At 34.5% G+C, this 18,220-nt stretch overlaps 1 protein-coding gene across 3 annotated transcripts in view; it reads right to left on the bottom strand.

Annotated features, from left to right (window-relative positions):
• MYOF (myoferlin) overlaps nt 1–18,220 on the bottom strand; it is a 64,262-nt gene that overhangs the window by 25,652 nt on the left and 20,390 nt on the right. For 2 of the 3 annotated variants that reach the window (XM_056495070.1, XM_056495068.1), the window contains exons 8-25: nt 17,744–17,806; nt 17,575–17,625; nt 16,022–16,052; nt 15,456–15,571; nt 14,211–14,337; nt 13,627–13,730; nt 12,631–12,699; nt 12,469–12,512; nt 11,991–12,073; nt 9,768–9,806; nt 7,910–8,034; nt 7,334–7,450; nt 6,798–6,975; nt 5,841–5,965; nt 5,246–5,352; nt 2,764–2,956; nt 1,564–1,719; nt 560–691 (exon numbers count right to left, since the gene is read on the bottom strand). In XM_056495070.1, coding sequence (XP_056351045.1) covers nt 560–691; nt 1,564–1,719; nt 2,764–2,956; nt 5,246–5,352; nt 5,841–5,965; nt 6,798–6,975; nt 7,334–7,450; nt 7,910–8,034; nt 9,768–9,806; nt 11,991–12,073; nt 12,469–12,512; nt 12,631–12,699; nt 13,627–13,730; nt 14,211–14,337; nt 15,456–15,571; nt 16,022–16,052; nt 17,575–17,625; nt 17,744–17,806 — 1,860 coding nt within the window. The remainder of the gene's footprint in view (nt 1–559; nt 692–1,563; nt 1,720–2,763; nt 2,957–5,245; nt 5,353–5,840; nt 5,966–6,797; nt 6,976–7,333; nt 7,451–7,909; nt 8,035–9,767; nt 9,807–11,990; nt 12,074–12,468; nt 12,513–12,630; nt 12,700–13,626; nt 13,731–14,210; nt 14,338–15,455; nt 15,572–16,021; nt 16,053–17,574; nt 17,626–17,743; nt 17,807–18,220) is intronic. The other variant, XM_056495069.1, reaches the window with a different exon arrangement.

Below are 18,220 nucleotides of genomic sequence, written 5' to 3'. Positions count from 1 at the left end.
ACACCTGCTACTTACAATTACCATTCAAAACCTCTGTTATATGCTGTGGGAACTATTTCAAGCATTTGCATTCTGAATTTGTTAACTCTTCTCATTGAAATGTTATAGTATTGTATCATTTTTGTCAGCAACAGTAAATTTACCACTGCTACAAAAGAACCATTATTAAGCAAAACAACTCATAATCAAGTATAATTTGTAGAAGCGAAGAAGCAATTTTAAAAAAAGGATTATTCACATGCCAAAACATAATAGTTTAGATCTTAATCTTAATCTTAATTACACTGATAAAAATCTAAAATAAACATATTTTAAACCACTGGAGTTAACCAGATTTGTACCTGACTAACCAGTTCAGAATCTGGTCTGCTGAAGTTCATCTGGTAGGCACAATAGATTTTATCATTAATTGTCTTGAATGGGTTCTACTTGTTTCCTTATAATCAATACTACTTTCTTTTTCTGTCTGGCATGAAAATAAATTCAAAAGAACTCCAACTGAAGTGAATTCCCAACACTCACATCCAAGTTTAAAGTAAGAAAGCAAAGATGGACATACCATTTCTGCAAAAACACTGAATGTTCCCTCTGCAAAGCTATTAAACTTCTTTTCAACTGCACTGAGCCCCAGCCAAATGTTAACTCGCAGCTCTGCAGGCATTTTGACATCTTTCGTCTTGTCCTGTGGGTACTGGCACACAAACAAAAATGTTATTCTTTGTTATGTTGTGCAAGTATCATAGCTTTCAGTAAAAGATATATAGCAACAAAGAGATATGAACACCAATAAATATTTATTTATCTCTTCCTATACTGCTTTTTCTGAAAAGCCAATAATAAGTGGTTCAGAAGGAAAACATTCTTTAAATGATACCCACCTAGGGCATATAAAAACCAAACACACTAACAGTAGTATCATCCTTGCTCCTGTATATTCTCTCCCAAGTTTCATTCAGCAATGAGTTTTTAGTTTTGACAATAACTTAAAACTTCAATGTTGATATTTGAGTTTCTTCTTGGGAGATGCTGGAAATGCAGATGTTAGCAGGGATGGTTCAGTAAAAGCAGAATCAATGGGGGTTTGAATAAAACCATGAAGATACAGGCTTGTCTGCATTGAGGCATTAATGAATATAACTACTTGAAAAATGACAAACTCTAAGTGCTATTGTTTTACTGTCGGATTGCTTTCTTCTGGTTAAGTTTATTTCAGTTGAATAAAATGTCAACTTAGATTAATAACTTATTATTCTCTCTCAAAGTTTCCATTCATGTCCAATCCCCAAATACCAACTCCAGTAACACTTTAAAAGTTCTATCACAACTTTGAGCTCTTTTAGAAAAGTCTCAGAGATAGGGGCCAATACTGGTTCTAACTGGCTTATGAAAAACTTAAAAATTCTGTGATATTTTGAAGAAGCTATATGCAGTTGGGTTCTAATCTGTCCTGAGTTTGACACCTCATCGTTCATAGTTTGTTTGCATGTTTCACACTCATGTCAGATGGCATCTCAATTTAGGGAGTTAATTATTTCTCCTTATATGAGGAGAAAAAAATAGTACCTTTAGGAAGATTGTTTGGGTCTTTCCACAATATTTCCCAGATGATTCAGGGCTTGTTGTGGAGTACAGCACTTGGTGTGCAGGAACACGAGCATAGGCCAGTCTTTTCTCCCCTCGGATCATCCATATGATTACATCAGGCATACTGTTTTGTGGCTGAGGATTATTTGTGGGGAAAGGAGAGTTAAAGACAGTAATTAATAGATCAGTAAACTAATCTAGAAAAGAGAAACATAAATAAGGGTTTATGTCAACAAGTATCATTTAGAGTCATGAATCACAACAAACTTACGATAAATAGAGGGAATTGATTTGTTTTGCAAGTAAACCAATGTATAGTTCTGAAAAAACCAAAAAAAATACCACTGAGATTTTTGGAAAGCAAAGCAAGTTTTATTTAAAAACCTATCCTTACATCTTTTATAAAGTTTTCTAGAGACATTTTGTATCTTGATTCCATCATGGTGATGATAGTGACTGGATGCCATAGGTTGATGCTTTGGACTGACCTGCTACATATTAAAGTGCTTGTGATGCTTGCACATTAAGGGTATGTCATTGTAAGTCTTTTAGCAGAAGACAGAAACCACCTTTTTGGAGTTCTGTGCCCACCTTTGTGAGCTAGCTGCAAGTCTGGCCAATTAATTTTTTTTTTTTTTTTTTTTTTTTTTTTAAATCTGTAGCTCTACAGAGAGGAAGCAACAACCAAAATTAAAACCATTTCTAAGATGCCGTGAAAACCAGTTATGAGACAGCCAAGAGGATAGCAGAAAACAGTGCTGAAAATTAAAAAAAAAATCCACAGAAGCAGATTTAATTCTGTTAGAAGTTGATTATTATGACTAACAATCTGTGGAATTCTAACCTATACCCTGCAGTCTCTGAACCAGAAAAGTGACTTGCAACTCTGAAAGAAAAGAAAGGACAGAATAGTCACTTAAACAGAATAGGGTCTATTCTACCAATCACAGAGTGATCATTACCCAACACACATTCTCAGTGAGAACAGCTAACATGTGAGTTTTGTTTAACTAAATTGTGATTACAGAGGGGAATGTTTACTTTCACAGCATCTAAAATTACTATTCTACAGAAAGTAGATATTGCTTGATCAGCAGTGAACTTTACACCCAATTGTGTTAGTTATTGCTAAACTAACCAGTACTGCTAAACCAATCACCAGCATTGTGAAGCACTAACCTCTTCACTCAGCTGCAGTAATCTATCCAACCAATCCTCAATTTCTGTCAGAGTGGCTTTCACATCAGTAGCTTCATTTCTCATCCTTGCTGCTGCTTCTCCAATCTGTTTGAGAGACTTGAGGCGCAGTTTTTCTATCTGGGTGTCAAGGACTGTTATATTAGATTTGCCTTCTATGAGGGGAAATGGTTTACTGAAAAGAGAATATTTGTTATGGTTAATCATCTCAGTAGATTTTATTTAGCTACACTCTAAATGCAGACATGCAAACAAGTGGCAATGGATGGAGTGTGCCATCATTTCCTGTGACTGAAAACCACTGGAACAGTGCTATTGCATCTATTTCTGCAGAGATTTTCACCTCACAAGGCATTTATAGTAAGCAAGGGAAAGGCTGTGCTTACATAACAAGCACCAAGGTAGAACACCTTGAAGTGTTTGCTTTAATGTAATTGTTGCAAATCAAACCAAGGAAAATCCATTTCTCTGTATATTCACAGTAAAAAAATTATTGTCTCAAAATGTGCATCTCAAAACTGAAACCAGTTTTGGCATTCAAACTAAGATTAGGTTCCTTTCATTCACTAGAAACTGTATATTCTAAGAAAATCAATATAAAAATATGGCTTGTGGTATGACTAGATTTATCTAACCCTTTGGCAAAAAAAATCAAAGAAGTCTAAAAGAAATCTGTGACACAGAACTGAGTCAGCAGAGGGCAGAGTAACTATTCAATGGAACCAAGAAATCCTAGAGTCCTGTATTAGAAGGGACTCTTAAGGATCACTGAGCCCCGCCTCTGCCCAGAACAGCCCCAAGAAATCACACCATGTGCCTGACAGTGCTGTCCAATTCTGTCAGAAGAATGAGAGGAGGTTTGAGGCAAAGGCAGCTTTTCAAAGACCAATGGCTGTATCCCTTTAGCAAAGTTCATTAAAATGTCTTTAATGTACTTTTAAAGAAGTTTAAAAATTTCCAAAGACACTGCCTAGTTTGAAAAGACCAACTCTTCTCTGACCTACATTTAATGACCTGCTATGAACTTTTAAGGGTTTTGATTCTGTAAAACCTTGATACTGACTGTTGTGTCTTCTACACACACTACAGTTAGTTCTACTAATCTGCATGCAAGAGCTGTCTGCCCTGGGAGCTACTTAGACATTATCAAATGTACCAGATCAAAACCTTCAGAAAGTCACATCATTTCATGTTTAAGTAGTGCACTGAAAACTCTCACAAACTCCTGACTCATTTAAACCTTAGCACAGCAAGGAAAAATCTTCTATGAATTCAACAAGGCGAGATAAGTCTTTGACAGAGATTCTTTGAGTTTGCTGGAAAAAAAACCCAAAAAGAGCATTGTATTCCATGAGCAACATGAAGTTCATTTGGTGGTTGTATCTGAGTGTTATTGCTCCATAATTGTTGAGTGATACTTTATAAAATAATGGTCAGAATTAATAACAGTGCAAATACATGTCAGAATGAGGAACTGACCTGAAGTTTCCACACTGACTAGATGGCTCCATGTGACAATAGTCTGCCCTTCACATTTTACTTTCCTAGGGTTGGTCAGCCCTTTCTCTCTGCTTTCTTTCAAATCACAGCATTCTATGAAGTTATTAGTTTATATTTTTGTGCAAGCTTTCTATCATGTAATTCTTTGCTAGTATATACACTGATCTCCACTGTTTGTTTTTTCTCTGCTTTTATATTGGCTCTACAAGTTGATGAGTTTGTTCTCTCATTTCATGTTCTTTGTTATTTCCTCTTATGGACAATAACTGTTCTGTCATTTTCCCTTTCCTTTTCCTGTGCTGTTTTATGACCCACTTGTTTACTCTTCCCATCTCAATACCTCCTTTTTAATGTCTCTTTCTCATACAATTCTTTGCTCTCTATTTAGAATTTATTCTCTTTTAAAACTCTAAATGCTGACTCCTGTTGCCTTCTCTGAACACCTCCCTACATACAGACATTGACTAGAAGCTTATTCAAAAATTTTATCTTTATGGCCCATAATCCCTGCATACCTTTTGACTTTTTTATTTTGGGCTTACCAGTAAAGTACTAGACTTTCTTCCCACTTCAGTTTCAGAAATAACATTGAAGTACAGGTAATCCAAAGTCACATGAGGAATTCTAAAGAAAGGTAGATGGAAGAAAGGCAGCAGAGAGACCTAACATTCATTTTCAGAACAGTCCTCCCTCAGATATTTTTTAAGAGATGCTGCTTGGTCTTATCACTGTCAGTAATAAAACTATCCTGAGATAATGGAGAATTACACAACTAGACGGATTATTTGACTGGCAATATCCATGATATTTCGCCACTTTCAGAATTTCAGTTCTTAGGTCAATTCATGGGATTAGTCAGTTTTATAGTCCTCAGACTTTGTTTTCTGACTTAGCAGAGGCAATAATGAAGATTCTGAGCAGGCCTGGAATGATAATGTAAGAGATTAAAAAAAAATTCTTTTACCTTATATCTTCTGTAAGTTCATCAATCAGCTTCAACCACATCTCAGCTAATTGGTTTTCAGACACTTTAGCCTGCATTCCTGATTTTACGTTGGCTAAGTTGGATTGCTGAGGAATTTAAAAGAAAAGAATTTGCACTTACAAACTTCCATTGTGGTTTAAGGTCAGTAGGAGTTTCAAGATTTTGATCTTATTTATTCATCTGTGTAAAGGCGAAACCAAACAAAAGACTTATGTTTAAACTTTGTTTTTATTTAACAGGACTATTCTGATGCTCTCCCTCACTATATTTAACAAAACATGCAAACAGTCCCACAGACTCAACATACTCCTAACCAACACTGAGGAGTCTTCCTTCCCATGGGAATTCCCTGTGGATTCAAGGAGTGTATTGAGCCTTGCTAAAATGCAGGCCTATGATTAACAGTGCCATTTGTTACACCAAGCAATTTTTAATTCTGACTAAGAGAAAAAGAGAGAAAGTATCACAAAATATCCACAATTTGCTCAAAATGTCACTTTTTGATTACAGGTCTAGATGAAAAAGAGTAAAAATGAAAAGCCAATCAGAAAAAGAAAGATTTTAAATGTCTTACCAGTCTTTCAGCCATGTTTAGGATTATATTCACAGCATCTAATCGATGACTTATGTCCTCCCAAAAAGAAGTCAACGTTACAACTGGCTTTGTGTTTGCCCATGGCAAGTAGTAATAGTAATTACCTGGTGTGAAACATTTGTATATAAGATTTAGAATTCATGGCAGGAATACATACTGCACACTGCTGTTACATTCACATCATTTATGTTCTACAAATCAGTAGGAACATACAAGCTACTCCAAATTCACAAAAGGATTTGCATTTTCAAGCCACTAGAGCATCTGTTGAATAGTAAATGTTCACTTCAAATTGTTTCAAAGAGTTTCAAAAGCCAACAGATTTTAAAAAATAAATTAGCTGTTAACATATTCTCTCCATTACATGCTGATGTAGATGGCACATTACTATAACTTTATCTTTGAAATAAAATATTCAAACAATCATTTTCTAGAGTAAGTCTGAGTATTAAATTTAATATGCAGGGGAAAAAAAAACCCCTACTTTTTGCAGTTAATAAAAAAAAATTATAACCAAAATGTATTTTCCTGTGATCTAGCTAATTTGTTTTTTTTCTAGGCTGATAGATGTATGGTTTAAAAACAAGTTATTATTTTATTCTAAATCAGAATATTCAAAGCATGTTTTCCCTACTTAATTCTAGATACATCTAAAATAACGTGATTTCTTTCCCTTGCAAAGTTTGTGCATATCTAGTACACAGTCAAAAGATTTCACTGAATTCTGTCAAAATTTCATTAATAACCTCAGTAGGCCTTGCAGCACCTATTCCATAAATGCAACTTCATCTCAAAAGCTGCAAAGAGCCACACACTCTTTTCTGCCACATTTTCAGGAGGTGTTCAGTGCAGTTTGGGCTGACATTCCAAAGCTATGAACAGCACTTCCAAAAGACAATTTGAGAGTATTTCATGCCCAGAGCAGAGCATCCTTACCATCAAACACAGCACGGCTGTACTGGGTGGTGGATGCCAGAGGTTTGCAGGTGGAGTCGAACTTGTTGCCGTAGTTGCCAATGCTCACCTCGAACTGGATGGGCTCCCCTGTGTCTTGCAGCATTGTGGCAGAATGGAACACAGCAGCCAAGCAGAACTTCCGTCTGCGCTGGTATTTCTACCAAAACAGCCTTTTCAGTTGTATTTCAAAAAGCATCCACAATTATAGAAAACAATAGCAATATCTAAATGGAAATAATAACTTTTATATTTTTACTGTTTTCTGAAAAGAAACCAAGAAATATAACATGTATAATAAATTACTGTATTTGATATTATAAAATGTTTCAGATTAAAACCTCCTGCTACAAGGGCACAACATTTTTGTAGCCATTACTCCTCAACCACCAGTAACCACCTCTCTTAACCTGGAGATTGAACTCTATTGTACTGATTTTAGTGAGTTAGATCACTCTAAAAACAACAAGCCAAGTCTCATCTCCACTACCAACAGTGACAATAAAACAAGGATTTACCTCGACAACCAGTAAGTCATCATTAGGAATCATTTCTAATTTTTTACTAACAGGCTTGCTTTCAGATAATGTAGATAGTTCAACCAGAATTCTCCCTCTATAAGCAACTCCTTCTCCCTGTAACATAAACATATATGAAATAAAATTTTACATATTTTCCCTAAAGAAGCAAATAAATTTTTTAGCTGTGCATGATTCTGGTTTCATTGAAGTGTTCTCAAAAACCCTGAAGAGGCATTGATGTACGTATTGGAACAAGTTAAATAAAGCAATTGGTTTAAGGCTAGAAGTGAAAAATGTATTTATGCAAAGAAAGAAAGAAGAAATACAAATGCATGCAAAGGTGCAGTTAGTGAAAATCATTAAAATCACTGGTGCTCCTTCAAAAATACTTTTAAAACAAAAACAGAAATGGAAAATACTATAATACTTCCTTATTAATCTTAAATATAAAATATTATTCAAAAATAAAGAGCAAGAGATGTGTAATGTGAAAATAATTAAAATCAATTAATTCATTGATGAAAAAGAATTGGGTTAATTTTTTAATGAAAAACAATTAATAAAGAAACTTACCTTTCCAAAGTTTAACTCATCATATGGGTCTGGGAATCCAGTGTATTCTCTTGGACTTCCATAGAAGTTTAGGTAACAAGGCCCAAATGTTGGTAAAAAGCCAACTTCGGTTTCTCCAGTGTTTACTAACAGAAAACATTACCATTGTATCTTTGTTAATTATCATATTGAGCCAGAAAGAAACAAATAATATTACTATCAAATCCATTAGAACAAATGTTAGATATTAGTTAGATATTAGTAATATAAGAACACTTTATTCTCTGGATACCATATAAATTTAAACTAATTACACCACTGACTATACTTGTACCTAACTTCTTTCTTCACTGTGCAATACTTACACTAAATACTACTTCATGCAACAAAAATCGCACTGAATAAGAAGAATTGATGTCCCACTCCAAATATATGGTTTTAATTTATGTGCAAGGGTCATATGCTCTCATGCTAACAGAAAATATGTTTTCTAGAAAAAAATGGAACTGAGTAAAACAACATTTGCAATCACTTAAACACACAGGCCAATGATAAAACTAAACAGCCACTAAAAAGATGCATGTCTAGCAGAAAAAATAAAAATAAAAAAAAAAAAAAAAGAGAAACAGGTCAACTTTGTAGCCAAAATTGCCTGAAGTGATGTGCAGCACAGAGAGGGATGCACTTATTCCTGACAGGAAAAGAAGGCTGAGGTTAGACAGTGCCAGTAAAGGGTTATGCCTTGTGTGACTGTGCCACTACTGAGTGACACAAATGGATTGTAAAAGGGAATGTGATGTCTTGATGTAATTTCCTGTCAGCACAAAGTCACATATAACCTGCACAATATAAAATAAAGATTTGCAGTTCTCTATTTTGCATTTGGCTTTCACACCCTTACCTCTGAATCAGAACCAGTTCAAAATTTGAATGAAAAAGTATCATTGCAATAATGTCCAATTCTTGAAAAATTCTAAGACTGAACTGCTCACATCAGACTTCAGTATGACTAGATTTAAGATCCAGATATGTGTTAAATTAATGCATTCACTACTTACTGATGCAAATAAATTAAACAGAATACAAATTTTAAAACATATAGACAGACAACTAAAAACCCCTGCCAAAATTGGAATAAAAATAATTTATTTTCTATTGTTTTAAATTTAAATTCAATTGTTTACTTTTAGAAGGCTAATGATCATCTATAATAGAAAGTGACTCTGAGAAATTATTTCAGCCTTTAACTTAATATTACTTTATTAAGAAAGGAGGATAGTAAATGAAATACCATGGATGAATGTTGATTACCTTTCAGCGGCACTCCACTTGTATTTATTTCTTGCTATTTAAATATTTACCAGAAAGTCTTTCAAACTTGGATGTCAACCTGGACAGTTATGGAAAAAGTCACCTCTCCAGGCAGTAACAGAATCAGATTTTGTTTTCCAGATTTTGTTTATATAGCTTGGTAAGCATAAGCAAAACAGCCACTAATTATTTTAAGCAGTTATTTACTTCTGCAGGGCTCTGCAAGTGCAAAAATACCTGTGATCTCACAGTTATGTTAAAAATGTCAAGCCACTATTAGACTGTTAGTTTAAGCAATTGAACTGAGTTGCTTCTGTAATTGAAGCAACTACATGCTCATCTCTAACACACAGCTTGAAGCATCAGCCAAACAGAAACACTTTCAAACCAATTCCAGTGCCAAAACTGGTTTATAGAGTTAGTTATGTTTCATACTCTTTAATCACAATGGTGAAATCTTTTAGATGAACAATTATTTTAAATATTTTTAAGCAGATGTAATATCTTAGGCAATACTCTTCAGTTTGGGCAATGGAACACAAAATCAGTAACAGGTGAAGATATAAACCTTCATATGATGAAGCCCCTGTTCCCGAAGATGAAAAATCTATATTATAAAAAGAGAAGTAATTATATGATGAGTGACAATAGCATTTTAAAAAAAATACACATCACAAAGCAATCTCCTTTTAAAAGAAAGCTGAAAGCCTGAGAAAAAATAAAGTTCATATGGGCTAGAATTTTGCTTCTGGTTAATATATGAAGGTATTACTCTTCCTGTATAAATTTCAAAGGGGAAAAAAACCAGCATATATCTGACAAAATATCTTGCTTTGGTGCTTATTTTTCAGCTTTGTACAATTGTCCTCCACACAAAATACAGATTTATTTTAAAAACTACTTTTAAAAGTAGTTTTTAAAACTAAAAAGTTTTACTTTTAAGGACATGTTAAAACACTACATTTCAGGGCCCCTTAGGGTATCTACATTTATATTTACTGAGGACTGCAGCCTAGTTCAGTTTCACAATCCTTTAGAAGCCAGCTCTAAAGATAATAGAAATAGCTATTCCAGTGTCAGTACCTCAGCAGAGAGAGAAATCAAAGGAATCTCCCCAGTTCCTAAGTGCCTGGGTTTGAAGTGTAAATGTGCTGTGACTCAGCTGCAGTTCAAGATACTCATCTGGGGAGTGCAAGTGATCTCTCCAGAGCTGAATTCTCCTCAACAGCCCAACCCTTCTGTCTTGGCTTTCCCACTGCCTTTTTCTTTTGCTTCTGGCTGCACATGGGATAGATATATAAAAAGTTTGCATGAAGCCTTACTTCAACAGCAGTCCTTCTAAGAGGACTACTGTATAAGCTTTTGTATGACTGAATATACAATTCCATCCAATTTTTGCCTCAAGTCAGTATAGGATTGGAGCCACTAACTTTGTTTTTAAACACCTGATACAGCCATCAACTTAAGGATAAATTGGTCTGTCTCAGACAAGTACATATCATATAGATTTTATAAATAAAACAGAAAAAAATTTTAATTTAGATTCTTATTGCAACAATGGTCAAAATGGCTTTGAGAGTGTTCTTCAAACTAATGTAGATAGTCAGATAAATACATGCTAAGCCTGCTTAACCTTGAGCTTTATAATTCTATATGGATAACTAATATGCCAAGCTATGTTCATTAAATAGATAAAACAATTTTTCTGACATGTTAACACAGAATCCTAGTTTGGGAGCCAGCCCAATTGTATGAAAGACCTTGCTATAAAAAGAGGTGATTATAGATACAGATCACAAAGAAATTATCAATAATCACATCATTATATTAGAATATAAATGTAACTGGATTTTTTCTAATATTTTCCAAAATATTGGCACAAATAATATTTCTTATAATATTTTAAAGAAATTTTATTACAAAGCTGGTTTCCAATGGGAACAATATGTTAGGCATCTCATATCTTGCTTAACTTGTTTTCTTGTAGTTAATCAGTTCTGGGTTTTAGCTGTATGAAATTACATATCCAGACATCTCTACTGATTGAAGCACATAAATCAATTGTCTGCAATCACAGCAATGCAATCAAAATCAGAGTCACAGAAGCAGTTCCTGCTTCTAGTCAGCTACTGATCAGAGCAGAGATTGACCCAAGTTCCCCCACCATCTGAAAGCAACCCAGTCACGTCCAGGAAATGAGTAAGTGGTTGTAGACAGCTCCTTTAGGCTTAACTACTCAGCAACAGTCCACAGCTTTTAGGTTCTCTTCTCAGAGATACAACAGATACTCTTATAAGGTAGCAAAAGGAGTCTTGTTTACCAGTGTCCAAAAATCAAGTGGTTCTGAAGCAGTGACTCCAGATTGTCTTGAAATTAAATATCTTATTAAGCACCTAAGTAAATTTGCATATCTTACACAAGGTAGATTGTGATATCACATTGTTTTCTGAATCTGGGAAAGTACTCACAAATTAAATTAGTTCAGTAACTTACACACACACACACACACACACACACACACACAAAAACACAGAAAACAGAAATCCAAATCTTGAATTACTGCTATTTCCATGATGATGTGATTTAGTCATTAACATTTTAACACTATACTTTCAAAAATCCCATAGAATATTTTCTAGGAGCACTGTTTTGAAAAATTCAGGAACAGACAATGCTGTTGCAAGGGAATTGAGAAACTATAGATAAATATATACTTTCTTTGAACACTGATCTTTGCCATTGTGTGTAACACAAGAGAAGACAGTGTGTTACACACTGCTCAAGCAATTACCTTCAATCTCTCCTCCAGAAGAAGCAATTTTTGAGAGACTTAAATACGTTGTTCCAACTACATCATTTTTTGTAAGTCGATCCCTACAAAAAAGAAAAAAAAATTATTTTATTTAAATATAATGCTGGTCATCATACACCGTGGCAAGCTACTAGTACACACATTTTCTATGACCTGAAATGCTTCAATATTACTAAGAAAACTAGCAATGACAAATTACAATAGTGGGCTGTAGACCATGAATATGTCATCTGACTTTTACACTACCATTAAACACTGACAGTGCTCTGTTCTCACTGCACACAAAAATAATCTCTTGTTACATTAACCAGATCTTTTGTAAAGAAATCATAAAAGTACTTAAACACTTGCTTAAATACTCTCATGCACTGTAAAAACACCTGACATTTATAGAACCAGACTTTTCTTCACTTATTATCATTCAGCTTAAATAACTTGATTAAAAGTCATAACTCACCAGTCAACAACTGAAAGTTTTATTTTCTCACACATCGAGGGAAACTGAAAAAAAAAAAAGGAATTAAAGTAAAATAAGTAATTTTTTCACCTGTGTAATGTTAATGCCCTGAGTTCCAAAAACATGGCTATTTACTACAGAAACAAGGGTAAAAACACTCACCTTGATTTGAAGATAAATAATTTGATTCCATTCTGGATTAGCATTTTTTTCAATTATATTTGTGCAAACCTGTCAAAAATGAAATTTATACAACACATCAAAGATAAAATAGGGGGAAAAAGTATTTACTAACTATGATTTAGGACACATCATCATCTGATTGGAAAAATTCAATGTAGTAGTCAATGAATCCTGGATTAATGCTGCAATGAGCCATTGATGCTCAATGAGTTTTCCACTGATAACTACTGATAGAGTAATCTGTATATGCAGCATTAATGACTTTGGAGGAAAAGAGAATATTGAAACAGTGTTTAAACATGAGATTTGGGTTAGCCTACTTTTTATTTTCACTAGCTACAATTAAATGAAATTATTGTAGCTTATTATTTCCACAAGCCACAATTTAATGTGCTTTTATCACAGCAGAGAAACAAGATGAAGGAATTACTTGATTCCAGCTTTCTTTATGCAGATTTTAGGGTAGATGAAGAACATATGTAGGGGAGAGGTTGCATTATTTGCTAGTCTTCTAATCTTCTAAAGATCTTCAACACTACTGCATGGGGCAACCTGACTGTATAGCATATTAAATGACTGACAAAAAAACTGATTAGCAATGAATATAAGTTGTGCAATTGTGCTCCAGATCAAATTTGGCATTCTAAGGAATACATTATTATTTAAATGTACAAATGAGGTTAATCTGTCCAGAAAGATCTGTATCATAAATTACTAAAAGCAATCAGGAACATAATGGAAGCAAGCAATCTGGCATATGTCACTTCTAGCCTTTAGTCATACATTCCTTTCATTAGTCATCAGTTTTACACCCTTCCTATTGTACCTTGAAGTTTGTAATTTTCAAAGTTAGCTTTGTTTTTTTCTTTTTTTCAATTCCATAACTTCAGGAAACATAAAAATTCATGTTGGTATACTAAATCTGTTCTCAGGACTACAATTAGCATACAAAGGTTCAGATATTTACTAAATTACCTTTTTCCCAGCAAAAGAAACTTCTACAAATGGATCTACCAGGTTTTTCTTGTCTGCTTCTCCTCCAAATATTTCCTTGACAGTTTGTGCAAAAGCATCATCCACTGGAGAGGTGTCAAAGATTAAATTAAGGTAATTGTATTTCTTATTATTAATATTATTAATATTATCATTATTACTACTACTATTATTATTCTTAAATAATAAACTGCCCATGTAATCTTAAAATCTTACCAAAATCAACCAGCTCACAGATCTAGGAAGGGTAAAGTCTAACCTGATAAACAAAATTCTGAAGTGTTGCAGGTAAAAACTGAAAAAACTGGCTTAGGAGCAATTTTAAGAATATAGATTTTTCAAACATCATAAGAAGTGCTGATGTGATCCTGAATTTAAAGGCATCACTGTATTTGAAAAGCATTATACATGTATTTGAAGACATTGCTCTTTGGCACAGATATAGGTGAGAAAATATGCTAGTAAAGGATAAAAAGTCACATATACTCTATTCTGAACAGCTAACACAAATAACTATTTCTAATGGTATTCAAACACCCAGGGACAAGTAGGGACCAGCTACATACTTTGTGGAATGTCCTCAGCTCTGTAGATTTTGAGAAGAAAAGTGACCCATCGAAGTGCAATCCCAGCAGGTAATAAAAGATTGCTCTCCACATCATCACTTTCATTATCTCTCTCCCTTTTTTCAACCTGTCAGGGAATACAATAGCAGACAAAAAATGCAATGTACAGAAGTAGAATTAAGGTGATTAGCTAAACTTCTGTTGATTAGCTAAAGACTTGCCAGTTTCATGATGAAGAATGAGATTATATCAAATTATCAAGCCACAAAAATTTAATTCTATTTTACTAACTATAATATAAATACTAACTATTTTACTTTCAGTTTTATCTCTAAAGTATTCAATTGCAGAAGGCCATTATAATCACACTTTCAAAATCATCATCATCAGACGATGATTTTGGAACATGTACAATGTGCCATGCAAATTTCATACTCATGTCAAGAGAAGGCATTTACTACAATTAGAAAAGGCTTACAAGTCTGATATAACTTACCAGAACCTACTGCTTCCTAATTTAAAAATAAACACCACAAATAACTAGACATATCCTTGTGATTTGAAGAATCCTGAGGATAGCAGAGAGGAACAGTTAATATGAAACTAAAAGGCAATCTGCCATGGTTCTGGGGACATTATACTTACCTAAGGAGTAATGGTATGCAAAAATATCAGACAGGAAGAAAAGCAGAACTTAAACTAGAGGAAATAGTCATGTAGGAAAAACCACCTGTTTTCACCTTGACAGAACTGCAGACAGTGAAGGATTGGATTGTTAAAACTACTTACTGCTTTTATCTGCATCAAATTACTTGTGCCTGATTTGTAATTATTGAGGGGCCTGATCTTCACCAGGAAAAATTTGGAGCTTTCTGGTACTCTGGTTTCTCTTATAGGCTTGTCTATGTTTTGTAGTAGTGGAGACATTCCTGACCTAGTCCTGGAACTGGTGTCAGTGTTACCCTGCCTGCTTAGCTATGTTAAGGACAATTGCATATTAGATTGCTAACACATCTCAATTTCCAGTACATGAAGGAGTATCCACAAATGGTAGAGGTTGATTAACTGAGCAGAATAACAAAACAAGCTTTGACTTAGCCACTTAGTACAAGATGCTCTTGAAACCACTGTTAAATTCTGTCTTACTTATAAATACTGCTCACAGAGCAAATTATACGTGAGGGGAGATATAAATAAATATCCATGGGATGGAGAGGGAAAGAAAAACATTTAAATTAAACTTACTGGTGGCTCATCTCCAGTTCCCAGGACAAACATGCTGACTTTCATATAGCCTTTGGCTCCTGAGTTTGTATCTTCAGGATCACTCAGCAAAAGCCATTTTCTCATGACTGCATGGCCTGAAATAAAACAAACATCACCACCAGCCCCAGTAACAGCAGTAACAAAATGGCAGACATCATATCAGCTGGGAGCTATTTCAAAAGTATGCTTTATCCTAAATTACCCTAATTATTTAACAAAATAATCCTGTCCTAGACAGGTCTCTATAGTGCCATCCAAAACAAGAAATCTGGTGTTAAACTATTTTGGCATACTAATTCAGGGACATAGTCATGACATATTTTTGCATTATTTTTCAAAGTTTAGGTATTTGTTAAAAAAGGGCTTTGTACTTCATTGTGAATCCTCTAAAAAGAGTTATATATTGTTGGATATTTTAAAGTTAATACTTAAAGCAGCAAACTTAAATAACTTTACACTAAGTTTCTTCTTTTACTTTAGAAATTCAATTAAATGTTTCAACTTGTAGTTTCAAGGAAAGAACTTCTGAAGTAGCCATTACTTACCAGGCTCATCATAAACATAGCCAATGTCAATCTGAAATAAAGATCAAAGGCATTACCTCTGAAGAAATACCAAAACAGAAGAAAGGCTGGGCAACTCCCCCCATGGTTTTAATGGGCAGTACAACATTGTTCTCTTGTCACAAACAGAAGACAGCTTACATAGAGTATTACTAGGAGGAGAAAGAGAAAACACCTAACATCGAAAGTGAGGGATTTCAAATGGATAGAGCAGCCAAGAACAAAATGCAAGAAAAGATGTATTAGAACTAAGACATGCAGTTATTTTCTTCTTTTCTTGGATCCCCACCTTTTCATTTACCAGAGACACAAGATGGGGCTGGCTTACTGCTTCTTGAACTCCCTATGCTCACTCATTATCTTATGTTCAGACAGGCTTTTCAGAACACTTCTGTTCCTTTGTTCCTGCTCAACATGTCATTCTTCAGTTTCAGAAGTGAAACTTGTTTTTTTTTTTTTTTTTTTTTAAATGAATAATATATTTTCTTTATTGAGAATATGACTGCTTCTTTCCCCAGTGTGTCAAACCTGGACAAGATTGCCTCATTCATTGTATCAGATTTTAAACATGTTCAGGAATGTAAGTATGTTTGCTCATGGCAGCTAGGGCTAGTATTCCTTGCAGGTAAAGTCTGAAAGGGTGATTTTCTAGACAGAATTACCCTTGTGGTTTCCTGTTGGAATGTGTGCCTGCAGGAACAAAAAGCAGCTGAGTGACATGCTGTCACCTGCTTAATGACTAATCCATCTTCCACAGAGCACTGACTGAATCACTAGAAATCACAAAGAAAATAAGCAGTGAGAAGCAAAAAGCAACCAGCTTTGTGGCAGAAAGTGTTTCATTTAGAAAAGAGCAGTCTTCCCTCTTTGCGTATTTTCATAAAAAGCTGGTCTAGAGACCCAGTGAATTTATGCAGTACCAAATAAACAAGAAGAAAAGACAGCCAGAACTGATCCTGAAGTGTTGTAACAGTGGATCCCAGTAGCCATTACAATTGCCATGGGAATTCTTTGCAGGCACATATCTACTTTCAAGAGTTGACCATAACAAATCCAATAAAGACCATCTCACTAATATCATCAAAACCACAGAAACTACTTTAACTAAGTGAATTTTCCACCATCATTTTCACATAACTTCTGATCCTAGGAACACCTCTCCACATCATTTGAGAATGTGTATCTTTATGCCCCCACACATATCACTATTCTGCCTATTAGCTACCTAATAAAATTATTTCTTCAAACCCTACCTCATACCAAATAATCACCTGACCACAAAAGAAGAAAAAGTCACCTGGATGCAAATTATAAAACATGGTATATAAACTACACAGATTTCTTTAATAGTCTTCAACTCAAACAAAAGAACCTGCTTACTAGTGCTTTCAGCAAATGGTCTCTAGCTTAAGAAGCAAGATATAATTTGGCCCCATGAAAAAGAAGTATAAATTACAACATTTAAAACTAGTACTTAATAATGTTCTCCCATTTTATTTCATTTAGTCCAGATATGGAGCTTACTTCATACCTACCTTAAATTCACCCATTAGACAGTCTGCTCGTAGGGAGTGAGAATCATACACCTAAAAAGACAGAGGAGCATGAAACAGGAATGTTCCTAAACACCTAAACAACCGGGTGAAATGGCCAGAAGTTGCTACAGGTATCCAGCAGCCTTGTGTGTGCACCGGTTTTTCTTACCCGAATGCTAACTGTTTCATCAAGCAGCTCTAGAGGAGTCATGTGGACATTGTAGAAAAATATCTGTCAAGATAAAAACAAACAAAAAACCCCTGTCTTAAAACAATTAACGCATAATTACTTGAATATAAAATGCAAAAGCATTATTTTAAGAGGCATGCCAAGCATGCCTGGTAGAGTACGTTTACCCTGCCTCCTTGCTGAACATATAACGTGGTAATTTAGTGCAGAATGAAAAACTGAATTTAGTAAATTGACTCAGTACAACACAGACAAGACAGTCACAACTTCTGTTTACGAACACTGTCAGCATAACTTTGCTGCAAACTTTCAGCAGACTCTTGCCCTTGCTCTGCACTTCATATTTTTCTCAGGGGAACAACTTCAGAAACTATAAAATTCACATGCCAGAACACTAAATCCTGGTGTAACTGTCTCTGTTGTAGTTGTCAGAGGCCTTTTTTAGGGCTAGTGGTG

This window comes from Oenanthe melanoleuca, chromosome 6, assembly GCF_029582105.1.
Source record: "Oenanthe melanoleuca isolate GR-GAL-2019-014 chromosome 6, OMel1.0, whole genome shotgun sequence".
NCBI lineage: Eukaryota > Metazoa > Chordata > Aves > Passeriformes > Muscicapidae > Oenanthe > Oenanthe melanoleuca.
The sequence above is the reverse complement of the archived record's forward strand: the minus strand, read 5'-3'. Positions and strand labels throughout refer to the sequence as shown.